Source organism: Passer domesticus, chromosome 11, assembly GCF_036417665.1.
Source record: "Passer domesticus isolate bPasDom1 chromosome 11, bPasDom1.hap1, whole genome shotgun sequence".
Classification (NCBI taxonomy): domain Eukaryota; kingdom Metazoa; phylum Chordata; class Aves; order Passeriformes; family Passeridae; genus Passer; species Passer domesticus.
Window position 1 is genome coordinate 20,545,726 of NC_087484.1, and position 16,342 is coordinate 20,562,067.

The 16,342-nt window shown below is 44.0% G+C and overlaps 1 protein-coding gene across 1 annotated transcript; it reads left to right on the plus strand.

The window, feature by feature from the left end:
* Window positions 1-399: 399 nt before the first annotated feature.
* Window positions 400-15,547, plus strand: TRA2B (transformer 2 beta homolog). The gene is made up of 9 exons (XM_064435642.1): window positions 400-568; window positions 6,520-6,653; window positions 10,001-10,163; window positions 10,389-10,577; window positions 11,339-11,454; window positions 12,277-12,360; window positions 14,033-14,095; window positions 14,561-14,634; window positions 15,138-15,547. Exons 1-9 carry the CDS (start codon window positions 533-535, stop codon window positions 15,146-15,148), a joined length of 870 nt encoding a protein of 289 aa, XP_064291712.1. The 5' UTR covers window positions 400-532; the 3' UTR covers window positions 15,149-15,547.
* Window positions 15,548-16,342: the final 795 nt, after the last annotated feature.

Here is a 16,342-nt window from a genome sequence, read left to right on the forward strand (position 1 = left end):
AAAAGCCCCTCGCAATTACATTTTTACACTGCTTCCGTGGCGCGGGGAGGCGGAGGGCCGCGACCTCACCTGAGGGGAAGGGGCGGGGCCTCGCGTGGGGGCGGGGCCTCACCTGAGGGCGGAGGGGCGGAGCTTCATGGGGGCGGGGTCGTGAATGTCGCCACGCGGCTGGCGTCGGGGGCGTGGCCTCAATTTGATGGGCGTGGCCATCACGCCCGGGGTAATGAGGACGGAGGGGCGTGTGTTGCGTGAAGGGGCGTGGTCACATAGGGGGCGTGGTCTCGCCCAGTGGGCGGCCTCAGGGCGGGGGCGTGGCTCTTTTCTTAAGGCGCGGCCCAATGTTGGAGGGGCGGTGACGCGCGGGGCGTGGCTCCGGAGCTGAGGGATGTCCCCCTGGGGGCGTGTCCCGCCGAGCGCGCGCGCGCGGCCCCGCGGTCTCGTCACTTCCCGCGCGGACGGCGCTGTCGCCGAGGACGGTCGTGTCCGGTTCGGGCGGCGGCGGCGGCGGCAGCGGGAGCAGTGGGACGGGACGATGAGCGACAGCGGGGAGCAAAACTACGGCGAGCGGGTAATACACGGAGCCCGAACACGCTGCGCGGCCGGGCCCCCCCTCCTCCCTTCCCCACACACCCCTCCCTCGCCTTCGGGTGGCGCCGGTCCCCCCGTGTCCCCTTTGCGGGTGGTGGAGCCTCCGCGGGAGCGGAGAGGCGGCGCGGCGGGGCCGATGGCGGAGCGGCCGCTGCCCGCATGAGGCGCCCGGCGCCATCTTGGGCCGGGGCCGCGCGCCCGGCAGGGACAAAATGGCGGCGCCGGCCCTGAGGGGCCCCGAGCGCTCCATCCCGCCCTGCGGAGCGACAGTCCCGTCAGTCGCCTCTCCAGAGCCGCCTCGCAAGCCGCTCTTGAGCTGCTCTCTAATTTAGACCGCTTTTCGCTCCCTCTGCCCTGTGACAGTAACTCTGCTTCCCCGGCCTGGCGTGCAGGTGGCTCGGGCTCTCCTTTAATTTAGGCTTGGTAATGGAGGCAGCCGCTTGGCTTTGTGAAGGCTGCAGCAGACAGCTCCCAGGGCTCCTCGGAAAGAGCTCACTGTCCAAAAGAGTTTTATTAATATCGTAACAAATGACTTGCTAAGCGATGCACATCAATAATTGCTTTCTATTTACTAGATCAGCTTTGTTTGCTTTTGATGTCTTTATTTAGGGTCGCTACTGTGTTTTGGGGATTTTTTTTAGCATAATTCAAATATTTTGCTGCAGCAGCGGAGGGGATTGTGGAGGTGATAAGTTCCTAAGTTTTAAACTGGAGGGGGAGGGCAAGAAATCTTAGAAAAGGTAGTAATTCTGAGCAATATCTTTCCTAGAATATGGTTTTATCTTATTAATTCACTATAAGAAGCTGCAGTGTGTGAGTGTTGCTACTTCAAGGCAGGTAAGATTAGAAAAAATTGGTCTCCAGGGGGCTAAAAATGGGAATGAGTGGTGAAAGACAGGGATTAAGGAATAGGGTCGTGCCAGCACCACCAGTGTTTTCATTGGTATCTTCATTCACTCTGAAGATCTTTTTAGTGAGGGGGTGGTTTATGCTCAGGGTGAATTATTTATGTGTTAGTTTTTTTAAAGATACTTTAGTGTTGTGAAAGTCAGACTGGAAGCCAGTGTAGTCTTAATAAAGCTTGCCAGGATAATCTGCATTATATTTTCAGTCAGAAAGGGTAGAAATAATAAAGCTTCAATGGCAAAGTCTTTTTGTGTGAAACAGCCATGCAGAGTATTGGGGCAGAAATTGTTGTCTGGTGCTTTATTGTATTTTTAATATAAAAAAATGTATTAAAGCATTTTTAGGCAGTTTTTGCAATGAATTATGAATGACCTTTTGTGACCTTTAAATAGGTAAGTTGTTTGAAATGTTTGTAAAGGTGAAACCATAGAGTTGCACACCTGCTATTCCAGACTGGGGCAGGGATTGGTTTTCCTTCTGCTCTTGCCAGTGTTATTTATGGGATTTTTTTGCTTACTTAAGGGTTATGTTTTACTGACTCAATGGCTTTTGTGCTTTTCCAATTGGAGTCTCTGCAGACTTGAGTTAGTGTTTGGATAAATAATCTGGAATATGATTGCAACTGCCTTAAAGTGTCCCGAGTGCAGGCTGCCAGCAGGAACTGAGCTCCTGCTCTCTCCCGTAGTGCTGCTCCTCCAGCCAGTCAGATCTGGGAATTCAGTCAGCTGGATCTTCTTTTACTCCATTTCCAGCTGCTCTGGGTTGCAGGCCTGACTTGATTGAGCCCTCATGGCAGCTTTTGGGATGAAGAAATTCCAGGTGCTTTCGCCAGGAATGGGACTTGTGTAAGCAACAGCACGAATTTACTCTGGATTATGGCGTTTTCTAAAAGGGGGGGAAAGATAAGAAGAAAAAAATCCCCACTTGAATTCTCTTTTACAGCTTATGTTCCATAGGGGGATGAACTGAAGGAACTATACGTTGTTAAATACTGGAATATATTTGAGATGCTGTTGTTATGCTGTAATGTCATGGTTTTCCAATTTAGTTTTGTTTTCACTGAAGCACATGGGATTTGGGCATGGAGGGGTTGGAAAAAGACGAGTTAAAGGCCAAATTAATGACTCCTACCCTGTTAATTAGGATAGTAATGGCTTGGTATGTGGTCAGAAGCTGTTCAATATGCAAGTCAGGGTGGGGGGTTTTATTTGCTTGGGGTTTTTTTATGTGTAAAAGCTCAGTTTACAGATCACTTACAAGGTATTTAATACGTTTATTTTCAAAAAAGAGTGATTTTTATTACTAAATTGTGTGAGAACAAGGTCTGAGGAAGCAATTTGAGGTTTGAGAGAGCTGATCACTCAGTGCCACCCTGTGTTCCTCCCTCACCAGCTGGCACTCGATGGCACCTCTTGGGGAGCTTGGCAGTGCCCAAACCTGTCAGAAGATAATTTGGGTTTTGCTGCTGGGTTCATTTCCTTCCTTGGGCACTGGAGGAGCCCATGGTGGCAGAGGTGGTGGGAGGAAGCTGTGGCCTGATTTTTCAGAACACACTGTTCTTTCTGTGGAGTTTGGAAACCTGTGGGAAGGGATGTTCTGCTCTCCCTGCAGTGAATCCCCAGCAGTGATCTCGTGTCCCTCAGGGGGAGGGAGGCACTTCCATAAGGGAGAGGTTGGGGAATGTGGAGTCAGCACAGTGACACCTTGAATAAAGGGGCTGCAGATCTGATAATGCCACAGGAGGCTGCACCTTTCCTTAGGGAAACAAGTGGAAATGCTTAACTTCATAGGAATACATGATCATAAAACCCTAATAGTTTTATTTCTCTGTATCTTACATTACTGACTGAAATGTGTAACTCCCATTCCTGTGAGGAAAACCTGGATCTCAGAAATGCAAAGAACTGTGGCCATCATCTACTTCCCAGCTGCTTCTGCCCATGGAAACCTTTCCTACCTACTGCCCCCAAATAATCCTGCTTTGGGACATTCCCTGCTCAGAGTACCTGGTTTAAGGCTCTTTATGACAGTGTTTAGAGCTGTTAAAATCATCCCAGCACTTGGTTTGAAATGTGCTCAAGGTCCAGAATGAACCATTTGGAATCCACAAGCCTGGACTTCAGGGCTTCCACGTGAATTCCAGAAGTGCCTGATGAAGGTTGATAAAGACCAAGGGATGTGGGGAGGGAGGTTAAATTCACACTTGACAAACTTAAGGTTGGGGTGGGGGGTGGAGATGGTTATTGTTTAGTGAATAGCAGTGTGGATGTGCTGACCAGCAGTGCAGGGTAAAGAAGGTTGTTTCTTCCCTCTTTTCTTTCCAGTGTTATACCAGGAACACTCTTGGGCATTTTTCATTAACTTAAAATTCACAGAGTGAAAGAGCAAAGAGTAGGAAAATACAAAGAACAACAAAAAAAGATAGGAGAAACAAGCTGTGGGAGTGACTGATGTGAACCCTCAAGGGTGTAAAATAAATTTGCAGTGCTGCAGGCCCCTGGTACTTGGAATTTTGGATAGGGAGGATTTCCTGGGGTTTAGGGTGGAAAAGGGGCAATATAGTAATTTTGGAGGTTATTACCAGTCCTGGTGATACCCAGAGCAGGTGAGGTGCATTGAATTCCTTTAAGGCTGGAATAAAGAAGTGCAGTAATCCTGGAAAATGGGTGGATTGAAGGATGATCTGGGGGAAAAAGTGGGTTTTTAAAGACTGGGAAATGTGGAATGCAAAGCAGTTGAATGAAAATAGACCAGCTGTTACATTGTTTTGATTTTGGTAAATAGTTGCCTTTAAGACATTTTCTTCCTGCTCAGCTCCTCAGTGTCCAGATTCCATATCAACCTTAACATAATACAGCAAAGATTGCCTGAAAAATGTACCAAATATATGAAGACTTACGTGTTCTCTACTCACTTCTTCAAAGCTTTTTGACTTTTAAAAGTTCTGAAAAAGGGTTTGGTGTGTGTTTGTGGGCAAAATCCTCCCAGCTGCTTCCCTCTGATCCTGCATTCCTCCTTTTCTTTCTGGTCTCCACCTGTATTTGGAGTCAGCTCCTTCTGTTTAGCCCAGATTAGCTTTTGTGAATTGAAGCATTTTTCCTCAGGTGAAAAGCAGCCTTGGTTTGGGTTTCAGTCCTTCTTCAGTCTTGCTTTCTTTAACCTTGTTAAAGAGCTATGGCTTTTTATGGCAAAATTAATATATTAACTCAGAACTCATCTCTGTGGAGTGTTTTCTTTGGAAGGTAATAATGGATTTAGGTTAAATTAGTTAATTGTAATTTAAATTATTCCTAAATACCCTCCTTTACCCTTTTCAGTGTTAGTACATGGGAAGATGTAGTTAGAACTAAACTTTAAACATCTGTTTAAAGATTACAGCCTTGGCCAACTTTGTGCTATTTCTGTTGCTCTTGGATTAATTGCAAACCTGCTTTGTCCTGTGCATCACGTTTCTTTCCCCTGTATGGTAGGGAATTGTAAAATGGTAACATTTGGTCGAAATTGTATGGAAGTGATTGAAGCGTGTAAATTTCGGGTTAGCAAATGAATTTCTGAATGCTTAGTACAGGGTTCCTATTAAGTTAGTGTTCAGGTTTAAGAGATGTTAGAAAGATAAAACGGGATTTTTGAAAAAAATCTGATACCCAGTGTCAGTGGTGAGCTTTCTTCATCAGAATTTACACAAAATTTAGAAGTATAATTCTGCTGAATTTTAAGTTTTCTCTTTTTAAATGAAGAATACTTTCTACTGGTGTGTTTAAGGCATATGACTAAAGCCAGGCATTGTACCAATTTAAAAATAAAAATACATAAGTTGAAAGTGCTAATTAGGTCATGTCACGGCCAGAGGAGAGTGCCAGTAAATAAGAGAGCAGGTGGGGTGTTAGTCCAGAGCAGTTTGGAGTGGGGCTCCAGTGCTGTGCTGGTCAGTGGGGAATGCAGATTTCTGTGCAAACACAAAGCCTGCACATGTCATCCCACTTGTGCAGGCAGCTGGGGGTGTGTGCTGCTAAACCTTCACACCAGGGCTGCCAAACTGCAGGAGGGGCCCAAAATTGAGATAATTGGAGGTCATGGAAGGAGCAGTGCTGTGCTTTCTGCATTCAAAAGCACATCTGTCAGTGGCCGCAGCAGGACCTCACTGGAGTCACTCCTTGGTGATTTTGTCTCTGTGTGTGGCTGATAGTGCAAATTATTTTGAGTTTCCTCATGCTACAATTCCTTAGTAGGTACTCCATTGATCCAGTTGCACTTGCTGTTAAATACAGGCATAAATAGCAAATTCAGCTACTTAGGGCTAAGCTAAACTTGAGTTAACTGAACCTGTTGATAAAATTGTAGGGCTTTGGTAGATTCAATTCTTGAACTGCATTTATAGTAAAAGTCCACAACACTTTTTTTTTTCTAGTTTCAGTTTTGGCACTAGATTTTATCCTGGAGTTCTTAAATATTCTTCATCCTGTTCTTTTTCTATTAAGGTTAATGGTGAAGAAGGAAAATGCGGAAGTCGCCATTTGACAAGTTTTATAAATGAGAATTATTTGAAGCTCAGGAATAAGTGAAGCTGAAATTTGAAAAAAAAGAAAGTGAATGCATGCTAATTATCAGACCAGAAGTCCCACTTGTAGAATATTGAGCAATTTGTGTGAAGTGGGGAAGATGAAAGAAGTCAGAATTTGAAACGGAAGAATGAAGAAAAGGAATAAAAATGAAGTTAAGATAAGAAGTAATCTGGAATCTGAAAGCACTACGCTAAGTAATTACTAGTCTGTTTATGTGTCCCTGTATATTTTGCTAAACATGCATGCATTATCTGTTTAATAGCAAAAGTACATGCAGGGTAAAGAAGTGTCTACCAGGGAGAAAAAAAAAAAAAAAAACTCCTTAAAAATCTAGGCAGTGCTAATGCCAACTGCCCGGACACATAGCTATGAATATTTACCATTTATTTCACTGGAGCTTGTTTACAGCCCCTAGGTGAACAAGGAATTGTGTACAAATTAGGCTTTCAATATCTGCGTGCAGGAATCCCGTTCTGCTTCCAGAAGCGGAAGTGCTCATGGGTCTGGCAAGTCGGGGAGACACACCCCTGCAAGATCTCGCTCTAAGGAGGATTCCAGGCGCTCCAGGTCAAAATCTAGATCCAGGTCTGAATCCAGGTGAGTTTGCTTCTTTTACCTCTTCCTCCTCCTCACAAGTCACATGATTGTCAGAGGTGGCCCAGCGTAGCCGGTTCTGTTTCCAGGGTTAGTGGAGCTTCTGTGGATGTGGAATACAAAGGGGCGTGTGTGGTTTCAGGGTTGGGAAAGCCTAATGATATAAATTCAGATATTTTTGCTGCTTCTTCCAAGTTAAATCACTTATGTAGGTTTGTATCCTTGCTGATGCACTTTGGAAGTGCCTGCCTTGTATCTTTTGGAATATTGACTTGTGTCTGAGAGTGGAGTACTAGCAACTCTGCATCTTAGGTTTTTGGTGCATCAGCAGATTTCCCATTTCAAGGCACATTCGTGTATTATGTTTCTTCACTGGAAGCAGTGATGCTCCTGGAGTAGTGGAAAGAAGCAGTGGAGGTAAATGTGAATTTCACAGTCACAGAAATTCACAGTGAATTTTCACAGACATTTTAAATACCTTTATTTAACTTGAAAATTAACAGGGTAGGAAGCTTTGAATATTAGACAGTGCTGCAAGCTCTCCAGAAAAGTTGTGGAGAACTTCCTTATTGCATTTGTCATGTGGCAGCAGAAACATCCATGTGCCTCTTGCTCTGTATTACCTCTCCTGATACTCACCTGCCAAAAAAGGCACCTGTCCTGTGTGCAGGGTCAGAATCCCTCTAAAAAGAGCAGATAGTTGACTGCTGACTACAGAAATTAATGTGATCATTTCTTTACTCATTTGTAGGCATTCAGGCTAAAAAAGTGAGGTTTCAGCAGTGTGGTTTTCAGGTGAGCTGTTCACAGCACACTTTTAATGTTGAACAAGCAGTGAATTGCCAAAGCCTGGGAGGCAGGCTGAAGGAAGATACTGTGCTGTCAGCAGTCACCCAGGGTTGAAAACATAATCAAACTGTGTGCTAAATCTTGCAAGATCAAACAGAGAGGCTTTTGTGAAAAGGAATGTAATTGGGAAGCTTTGACAGCAGGAGAATGAGGGTTTTTGTTTAATTCAGGCACAGTTAGAAGTGTCATGCACCTGGCAGTCCCTGTAGTGTAAGAAGAAACGTGTCAAATGAAAGGAATAAATACTTGTTAGCCTACTACCATTAGTGAGTGTGGAATGGGAGTGGCAGCAGTGAGAGATGGGGGGCAGCTCAGGAAGGGCCCAGGCCCAGATCCTGCTCAGGGCTCTGGGCTCAGACCCTCCTGTCAGGGCTTTATCCAGTTAGGTTTGAAAATCTCAGGGGGGTGAAACTGCAAAGCACCTTTGGGGAACCTTTTAATATTGCATCAACAAAGTCAGGACACTTTCCCAGGATATTCTGCCCTTTAATCCATGTGATTCCAGGGATTCCATACTCCTTAAAACATTTCCCACCTGCAGAATAACCACTGAGTAAAGATGCAGTCACAGGTGGTACACAATTCTGAGGAAGGAAATACAAGATGTAGAATTTATGAGAGACCTGGCAGATCTTACTTTTGCAATAAACAGTGTTTAAGTAATACCCTGGCAACTAGCTTTTATTGACCAAAAATTAGAAGTTTATAACTACCATGGCTTCCTGAGCATTTAACAGCTGTCTTGAAGATGCCTATAGCTGGAAATAATGGAATTATGTGCCAGACTTAGTGCTGATTAGTAGGTTTGGACAGAATTGTGTCGAGGCACATATTTAGAAACAACATACTTTAATCTCTGTTTAGTGATGTCACACGTTGAGATGTGGTCATGGGCAGATCTTTGAACTCTGGCTTTCCCCAGTGGAGTAACCCTGTAATAACTTCTATATTTCTTGGTAGTTTCTGTTGCAAATGTATTTTTGAGTTACCAGCTTTATAAATTAAACTTTGATTTGGGAACCAACCTGTGTCCTGGTGTTTTTATCAGTTGGGGTGTGGATATACTTGATTTTAAAATCTACTTTTATTGATGTTTGTACCTCCTCTTAGGCTGATACCATTCTGGTACCTCAAATATCAGTTCTGTGTTTCCTTAATTTTTTTTTTTCCTGTATCAGTGGCTGAAATGTGGCTGTGTGCATGTGTGGAGCTTCTTTTTTTTTGTTATTGATATTATAATTTCTCTCTTATTTTACTGTTTTCCCATCTTCAGGGAAGTTCTCTCTTTTTCTTTTTCTTTTAAATTTTGTTGCCAAAAATAATGTTTTCTTAATAAATACATAGTGAGAGGTGCTGTAATGGGACATGCTGAATTAATTTCTCTGGACATCAATATGCATTTTAAGTTGAGCTTCCCTGGCTGTCTCCTGATGAGGTTGGAGATGTTTTTTGAGGAGATAGTTTGGACAGTTTGACTGCCTTGTGACACTTGGTGAGAAATCCTGGAAGAAGCTGTTAAATGCTCAGGAGTAAAAGCAGTTCAGGTTCAGAGCTTCCCTCACACCAGTGGGGTGGTGCTGCTGTGCAGTTAGAGCAAAGGGACATACAAGACACAAGAGCCTGAAAATCAGGAATTTGTGCCTGAGATCCATTGACTGTTACACTGTTTATTGCACTTCCTAGCCTTGAGGGTTTTTTTATTTTGGAGTGGTGTGGAGTGCAGGTTATTCAGTGCAGCCAGCAGCAGACCAAGGTCAGGTGTAGTAGCCCCGTGTGAGTGCCCAGCTTCTCCTCTAGGATTGGCTGTGCTGGGAGGGGTGAGGCTTTGGGAGGAGGAATTGAAGAGTTTCAGACCCTCATGTCTACAGTTTGTGACATAAGAAAATGTTTTTGGGCAAAAAGAATTAGTGAGCAGTTGCACCTTTGCATAAATGCACTTAAGAGTGTGAACATGTAAATATTCATGAACAAACAGTGCCAAATAACTGCTGAAATACCAGCAGGTAAATGAGCCAGCTCAGGATTGATTTCTTCAGATTGTGTTCAGCTCTGTTTCAGGGACATTTGCTTTTCAGTGTCACCCAAGGCAGCACTAAGAGTGCCCCCCTTAGTGGTGCATGCTTTGTGTTAAGGCATATTTACTGTTCCCTTTGATACATGTGAAAAGAAAGCCACCCCACTTGTTTTTACCTAAACACTGACTATTCTAAGCACTAGCATGTCACACCCAGGTAGCTTTGTTAGAGGAAGAGCTGACTGTGATCAAGTGCACGTTCCTGGACTGCAGCAGGAATGCCCTGAGACTGTCTGCAGTAATCTGATAGTGAAGATTTAGCCCACAGTCCTTGAGAGTAGTGAGTAAATGCATTGTAGCTGAGGTATGTGGTACTGCAGGGTTTTGGAAAACAATTCCTTGAGCTTATTGTGACCGTCTGATGGATTTGTGAAATGTTGAACACCCCAACAAGCCCAGCTCTGTACCTTTCTCTTCTTTCCCTCAGGTCTAGATCAAGGAGGAGCTCGCGCAGACACTACACCCGGTCGCGCTCGCGGTCGCGCTCGCACAGGAGATCCCGAAGCAGGTCGTACAGTCGGGACTACCGGCGGCGCCACAGCCACAGCCATTCCCCCATGTCTACCCGGAGACGTCACATTGGGAACAGGGTACGTCTCTGAGGGGTGGCTCGTGCTCCTGGGTGCAACCAGTCTATGCTCTGAGAAACACAGAAGGGTTTTGTGAAAGGCTTGTGCTCCTGTAGGTTTAATTTATTACTCTGTGTTAGCATGCGACCCAAATCTCAGCCCTACCTTTGTTGTTCTTGAAGCCCCGACAGTCACAATTTAAGAAACAACCCAATTTGATTTTAATACCTATGTCCTTTCCTTTAGGCAAATCCTGATCCAAACTGTTGTCTGGGAGTGTTTGGGCTGAGTCTGTACACTACAGAGCGAGACCTGCGAGAGGTTTTCTCCAAGTATGGGCCCATTGCCGACGTTTCCATCGTGTACGACCAGCAGTCGCGGCGCTCCCGAGGGTTCGCCTTCGTCTACTTCGAGAACGTCGAGGATGCCAAGGAAGTAGGTTGGGGTGCACAGTGCTGAGCTCCTGGGGTGTGTGTTCTGTCACAGGGTATAGCCACGGGAAACTCACGGCCTGAAAAATACTTGGAATCTTGTAATCATGGGATTTGGGCTCACTGGTGCTGCAGAATGAATTGGGATTTCTGTGGTCACCCAAGCAGAGAATCCTACACTCATATCAATCCTTGTAAAGCTGCCCTTTATGGGCTGGAACAAGGCTTATATTCTGCATGAACTCCGGAAAATCTCCAGTCTTGTCCACATCTGGCATGAAGTCTTCCATTTTAGGTTGGAGCTTGATGTGTAGGTCCTGCTACGTAGCAGACAAATCCAAAGCACAATTTGTTTTGGTTTTTTACTATATTCAATGTTATGGTAGTTTGAAGGATGTGTTTGAATTCCTTAGTGATGTTATTTTAACCAGTGTTTTATGTTGTGTGGTGTAGTAGTTACATCTCCCTACATCGGCATGTTCAAAAGTTGCTCTTAATCATGTCAGAGGCACTGAAACAATTGCCCAGTGATGTTCCTTTCAGGATTTTAATGCCACAGAAATCACATTTTCAGTGGTTACTGGCGCTTCAGTCCAGCTGGCCTAGAGTGTCTTACACAGTACACTCACTGCAAGATGTGACACTCAGACCTGCCTCCAAACTGAGCTGTGTTTTAGGACATTTTAACACTTGAAGCAGTGGTTAGGAATTCATGTTGTTGCTGAAGTTCATACTTAGAGCTGATGCTCTTCTGTCACTCCCTAGGCAAAGGAACGTGCCAATGGAATGGAGCTGGATGGAAGAAGGATCCGAGTAGACTTTTCCATAACAAAGAGACCTCACACACCTACCCCTGGAATCTATATGGGAAGACCCACTTAGTAAGTTTTATCCATTGTTTGGTTGGGTTTTTTCCCCTCAACCAGTGAAGGATAGGATTCATTGTTTTGTAAAATCTCCTGTTTCTCCTCTGAGAGACCTGATCCTGAGTGGTTTTCCTGGTTTCTTGGGCTTGCACATTAATGCACAAGTTGTGTTTCCTTGTTCATGGCTGCTGTGCTGTACACCAAAAACACTAGACATGAGCATCAGTACTAATGCTTCTGTCAACAGGAAGACATTTTGACTATTTCTAAATTATTTTAAGTAGTTTTCAAATATTCAAGTCCTTTGCAAGCTCAGGTTTTGAAGAGTAAATGAACAAGTGCTGGGTGGATCAGTTAGCATTAGGGCTTAGCAGTTTGCTGTGTTCACACACTGCACTTTTGACTTCAAGTTGCCAGCAGAGTCAGTTGTTTTCCCAAGTCATTCCCCCGTTCATTTCCCAAGACTTTCAGCTTACTGATGGTTATGGTGATGTTAAGACTACAGGTATTTTTTTAGTCAGAACAGGAGCTTTTTCAGAGTTAAAAGAGGATGAAGACTTGTCTCAGAATGGAATTCCTCTTGTGCCTGTGATGCCAAAAGGTTGAGGTTTATAAAGGTTGAGGAAAACAGCTGAAAGTTCAAGCATTTAAAAAGCAGTTATTTAAGTAGTCCTGTTCCCACCTGCACTGATGGGAAAACAGGAGTGCTCACAGTCTTCCAACTGTAAGGAATGGGACCTAATAATACAATCTAGTTAAAATAGTGTAAATTTACCAGACTGCAGACAAAATTAGAGTTTCCATCTTAGTAAATGCAATTTCCTTCACTCCCTGCAGTGGCAGCTCACGGCGACGAGATTACTACGACAGAGGCTACGACAGAGGCTACGATGACCGTGACTACTACAGCAGGTCATACAGGTGAGCATGTTTGCAATATTTTGCTGCTTTCTAAACTCTGCTTTCTCATCTGCCTGTGTAAACACCAGGCAGTTCATCCTACATAACTATTCCAGAATATTTTTGCACTCGCTGTCGTTCTGGAATCTTCCTGTGAAATCTCCACCAAAATGATTGCTCAGTACAAATGAAATGGGTTGGATTGAGAAATACTTGATGGTGTTTGACCTGTGGCCTGGCTTAGTCCAAAATGTTTTCTGAATCTGCACTAAGTTTTGAAAAACAAAGTGTTGTTTGCATGTTCATTTTAGAATCTTTAGTTGGTTCATCTGTTAGCACTGAAATGAAGCAAATTAATATTTGAGTTGGTATTATAGTGTCAACTTATATTTTGAGCACAGTGTAGTAGATAAAAAGTGGGAAATTTCTGTGGTCCCCACTATCTCCTGCTGATAATTATGGCACCTCAGATGTTGCCAAAAATAAGGAATTATGGATTGGACATCTGCATTAAAAGGTTTTTTTAACATCCCTTGTCAGGTTGGATGCGTGTGTAATCATGATTGGTTTTGCTGATAGCATTTTCCAGCAATAATCCTCACAATTTCTGGGACACTGTTAAGATGAACAAAAAAGAACAGTTGATTTTTTTTTTCTGTGCGCACTATCAAACATTCCTACAGTTGCTGTGTTAAAGTTATGGTGTGGGCCCAAGTCTTCAGTGCTTAAGTGGTGCCTTTTCATTCTGGCAGGGGTTTGTGGATGTTACCAGAAGCTGTGATTGGGTCAGGGGAAAGCCAGTGAGAGTGACCTGCTCTAGTGGGAGATGCCCCTGCCTGTGGCAGGGGTGTGCCTTGGGTGGTGTTTAAGGTCTCTTCCAACCCAAACCATTCTGGGATTCTGTGAATAAATACAGACCCACAAATGACTTGTTTGTGGCTACTTGAAAAATGTCATGGTGCTACTTTCCCCTCCTGTTGCTATGTTGTGAGGGCTTCCCTGAGGAAGGAAAAGTTGGAATTGTTCAAGATGCAGTGGAGCGTTGCATACCCCACCCTACAAATTCCATTGGTGACAATTCCTTTGCATTCCCTGCCCTCTGTGAAAATAATGCCCTAAGGGAAATGCAGTGGCAGATGGGAATTGTCCTGTTAAAACTTCAGTTTCTCCTTGTTGCTTTGGGAGGCTTAATTTTGCCTGAAAAACTGTCTGTAAATAAGAGAATAAACTCCAAAAAAAGCAATCCCCCCAAAACAACTGGGGAAGACTTCAGACTTGATTTAGTCTCTTGGTAAAGCTTTGCTGATTGAATCTGAGGAGGTTCCATTCCAGCCACTCAATATTCATGGCATAAGGTGTTGTTTTTGTTCTCCATAAGAAGTTACATCACAGTTCTTGTTTAAATGTGACTCTAAAGTGTTAAAATGTCAGGATAGGAGTGTTTTCCCTGCCTCCACCTTGAAATCAATGTTTTTCCTGAGTTGATCTTGCTACTTGAAAATAATAAGTAAAAGGGTTTGCCTTGAGTAGGTATGTGTTTAAAAATCAATGTTAAATTAAGTAATTCAGCATCACCCAGTGTAGGAGCTAATGTTGTCTTCATGTCATTTTTTACTCTGCTGATGGGGGAGTTTTGTACAGTGAACTTTTTATTTTTTAAATTCCTAAAAGTTGTTCTGTTTTTGTTTCACAGAGGAGGAGGTGGCGGCGGCGGAGGAGGCTGGAGAGCTGTTCAGGACAGGGATCAGTTTTACAGGTGTGTGCTGGATTAGTGGAACCAGGCAAGGAAACACAAAACTTGGGAGTGCCTGGATTGGAGAGGTTTGGGGGTGTCTGGCTGTAGCACTGACTGTAAGTCAAGGACATCTTCACCTTGGACAAACAATTCACATTAAAAGTGAAGGTGGGTTTGGCTTACCCTGCTTGTGTGGGATGCTCCTGGCTTCAGACTAAATTCACATGGAAGCAGATTGTGAGTGCAAGAGCTTGTGTTTGTTGTGTTAGTCAAAAATAATACTGGTAACAAAACATGGTAACAAAAAAGAGAATTCAGATCTTTGCTTTGTTATCCAGTAGAAACGTTGATTGGGTTTCCCATGCTCCCTAGCTTTCCCAAGTGCATTCCTGAGACCAAGATGGGGTTAGAGCTCCCCACCTAAAGCTGCAGCCACTCACCTGTGCAGGTTTAACAAAGGGATTGTTTGTGTCACCCCTGTCACAGGAGGAGGTCACCGTCCCCGTACTACAGCCGAGGGGGCTACAGATCCCGCTCCAGATCCCGGTCCTACTCACCTCGTAAGTAGCCATGGACTCAGGGAATGCTTTGGGCTGGGAGGGACCTTAAAGCTCATCCCATTCCACCCCCTGCCATGGGCAGGGACACCTTCCATAGACCAGGTTGCTCCAAGCCCCATTCAACCTTACCATACCTGGGCCTAGCCCAGTCACAGTTCATGTTTCAAAAGTAAACTTCCCATTCCTTGAACTTCTTTTGAGCTTCTGTGTCCATTAAGATTGACTTTGGTGTGGATATTTTATTGAGCCACAGTTCCTTTAATGCTTCATTGAGAAACCTTGAGGACAGAGTAAATACTTAGGAAAAACCAAGTGAGATAACAGCCCATGTTTTGAGTCTGAGATCCTGTTTCTTCCTCCAGAACTCTGTTAAAACAGGAGTTTGGGAGTTTGGTTACCTGTAGGACATCAGGCTCAGATCTGATACAGGATTGAGGAGAGGCAGTGGGTTTAGCCAGAAATCTCAATCCATGAAGTCTGACTGTTGGGTTTTTGTCTTTCAGGTCGCTATTAAAGCATGACACATAGAGGAATTTCTAGCTACAGCCTTTGAGTTGAAATTGCAAGTCTGTGGACAATATTTTTTTATTGTCTCTTCTGTTTAACCAAGTGACAGTGCCTAGTGAATTAGGTGACTTTTACACCTTTTATGAAGACAACTTCTGTGGTGTTCAATGCTGTTTCATTCTGCATATTTGTGTAGTTTGGTGCTTTGTTTCCAGTTGTGTTTTGAAAGGAGTATGTTTTGCATGTATTTTTTTAGTCTACATTTTGACTCCTGAAAGGTTTCTATTGTAAAGACAAAAACTGTTCAGTAAGTTTTTTCTACTGATTCCAAGTTATTCCCAAGATCCAAACCTGTGTAAAATGCTTTCCGAAAGTGAGAAAATAAAATAAAAAGACATTTGTTTTTTTTCTTTTCCTACTTATTTTTGCAAAGAAAACAAAAGCATGGAGGTAATCCCAGGGCAAGTGCCATCCACTCCTTCCAGGAAGAGCCAGTCTTTTGGTGTCCCACAAGTAAATTGCACCTGAGGTGCTTCTCAAGTACATTTCTCACTTGTGAAATGAGCACTGAATCCCTCATTTGGGTGTTCAGCTGTCACCTCTTGTATTTAAAAGCTTTTGTGTCTGTCATACCACGTAGTGAATTTGTGCACACTTGGATCTGTGAGCCAGTTACTTTTTAATCTTGTTTTGGAAGAGCTTTCCACGTTGGTTTGTGGTGAGAATGTGGGGTTTTGTGAAAATAACAGAAATTTCTAGACTCAAAACTGATGATTTCTATGGATGTAGGAGGCAAAGTTTCAGGAATGGTGTGCCATCATGCAGAGGAAGAGACTGAGGGAACAGGCTTCAGCTGCTTGGAGAGGAAGTGGCCAGCAGCAGCACACCAGGTGTCTTAGGGATTTACAAATGATCCAGGTATTTATTAAAACTTCCCTGTTTTTACTCTCCAGAGTGGACAGCAGGACCATGGCAGTAATTATTCTAAATTGTCTGAGCTGCTCCTGGGGACACATTTTGGAGTTGGCTGCTCCTGGTGACACATTTTTTTGCAATGTGTCACATGGCCCCTGTGCTGAGTGTCCCAAATCCCTGTGCCAGGTCCACACTTGGTGTGAGCATTGCAAGGCCATGGTGCAGCATGGAATCATTTAGCCCTCTAAGATGGACTCCAACCACTCCCCAGCACTGCCAAGGCCAC

Excerpts from the sequence above, each read along its gene's own strand:
- TRA2B (XM_064435642.1), top strand. The coding sequence starts at position 533 with ATGAGCGACAGCGGGGAGCAAAACTACGGCGAGCGG. Across the intron at positions 569-6,519 it reads AGCAAAACTACGGCGAGCGG|GAATCCCGTTCTGCTTCCAG; the intron begins GTAATACACGGA and ends ATCTGCGTGCAG. Across the intron at positions 11,455-12,276 it reads TATATGGGAAGACCCACTTA|TGGCAGCTCACGGCGACGAG; the intron begins GTAAGTTTTATC and ends CACTCCCTGCAG.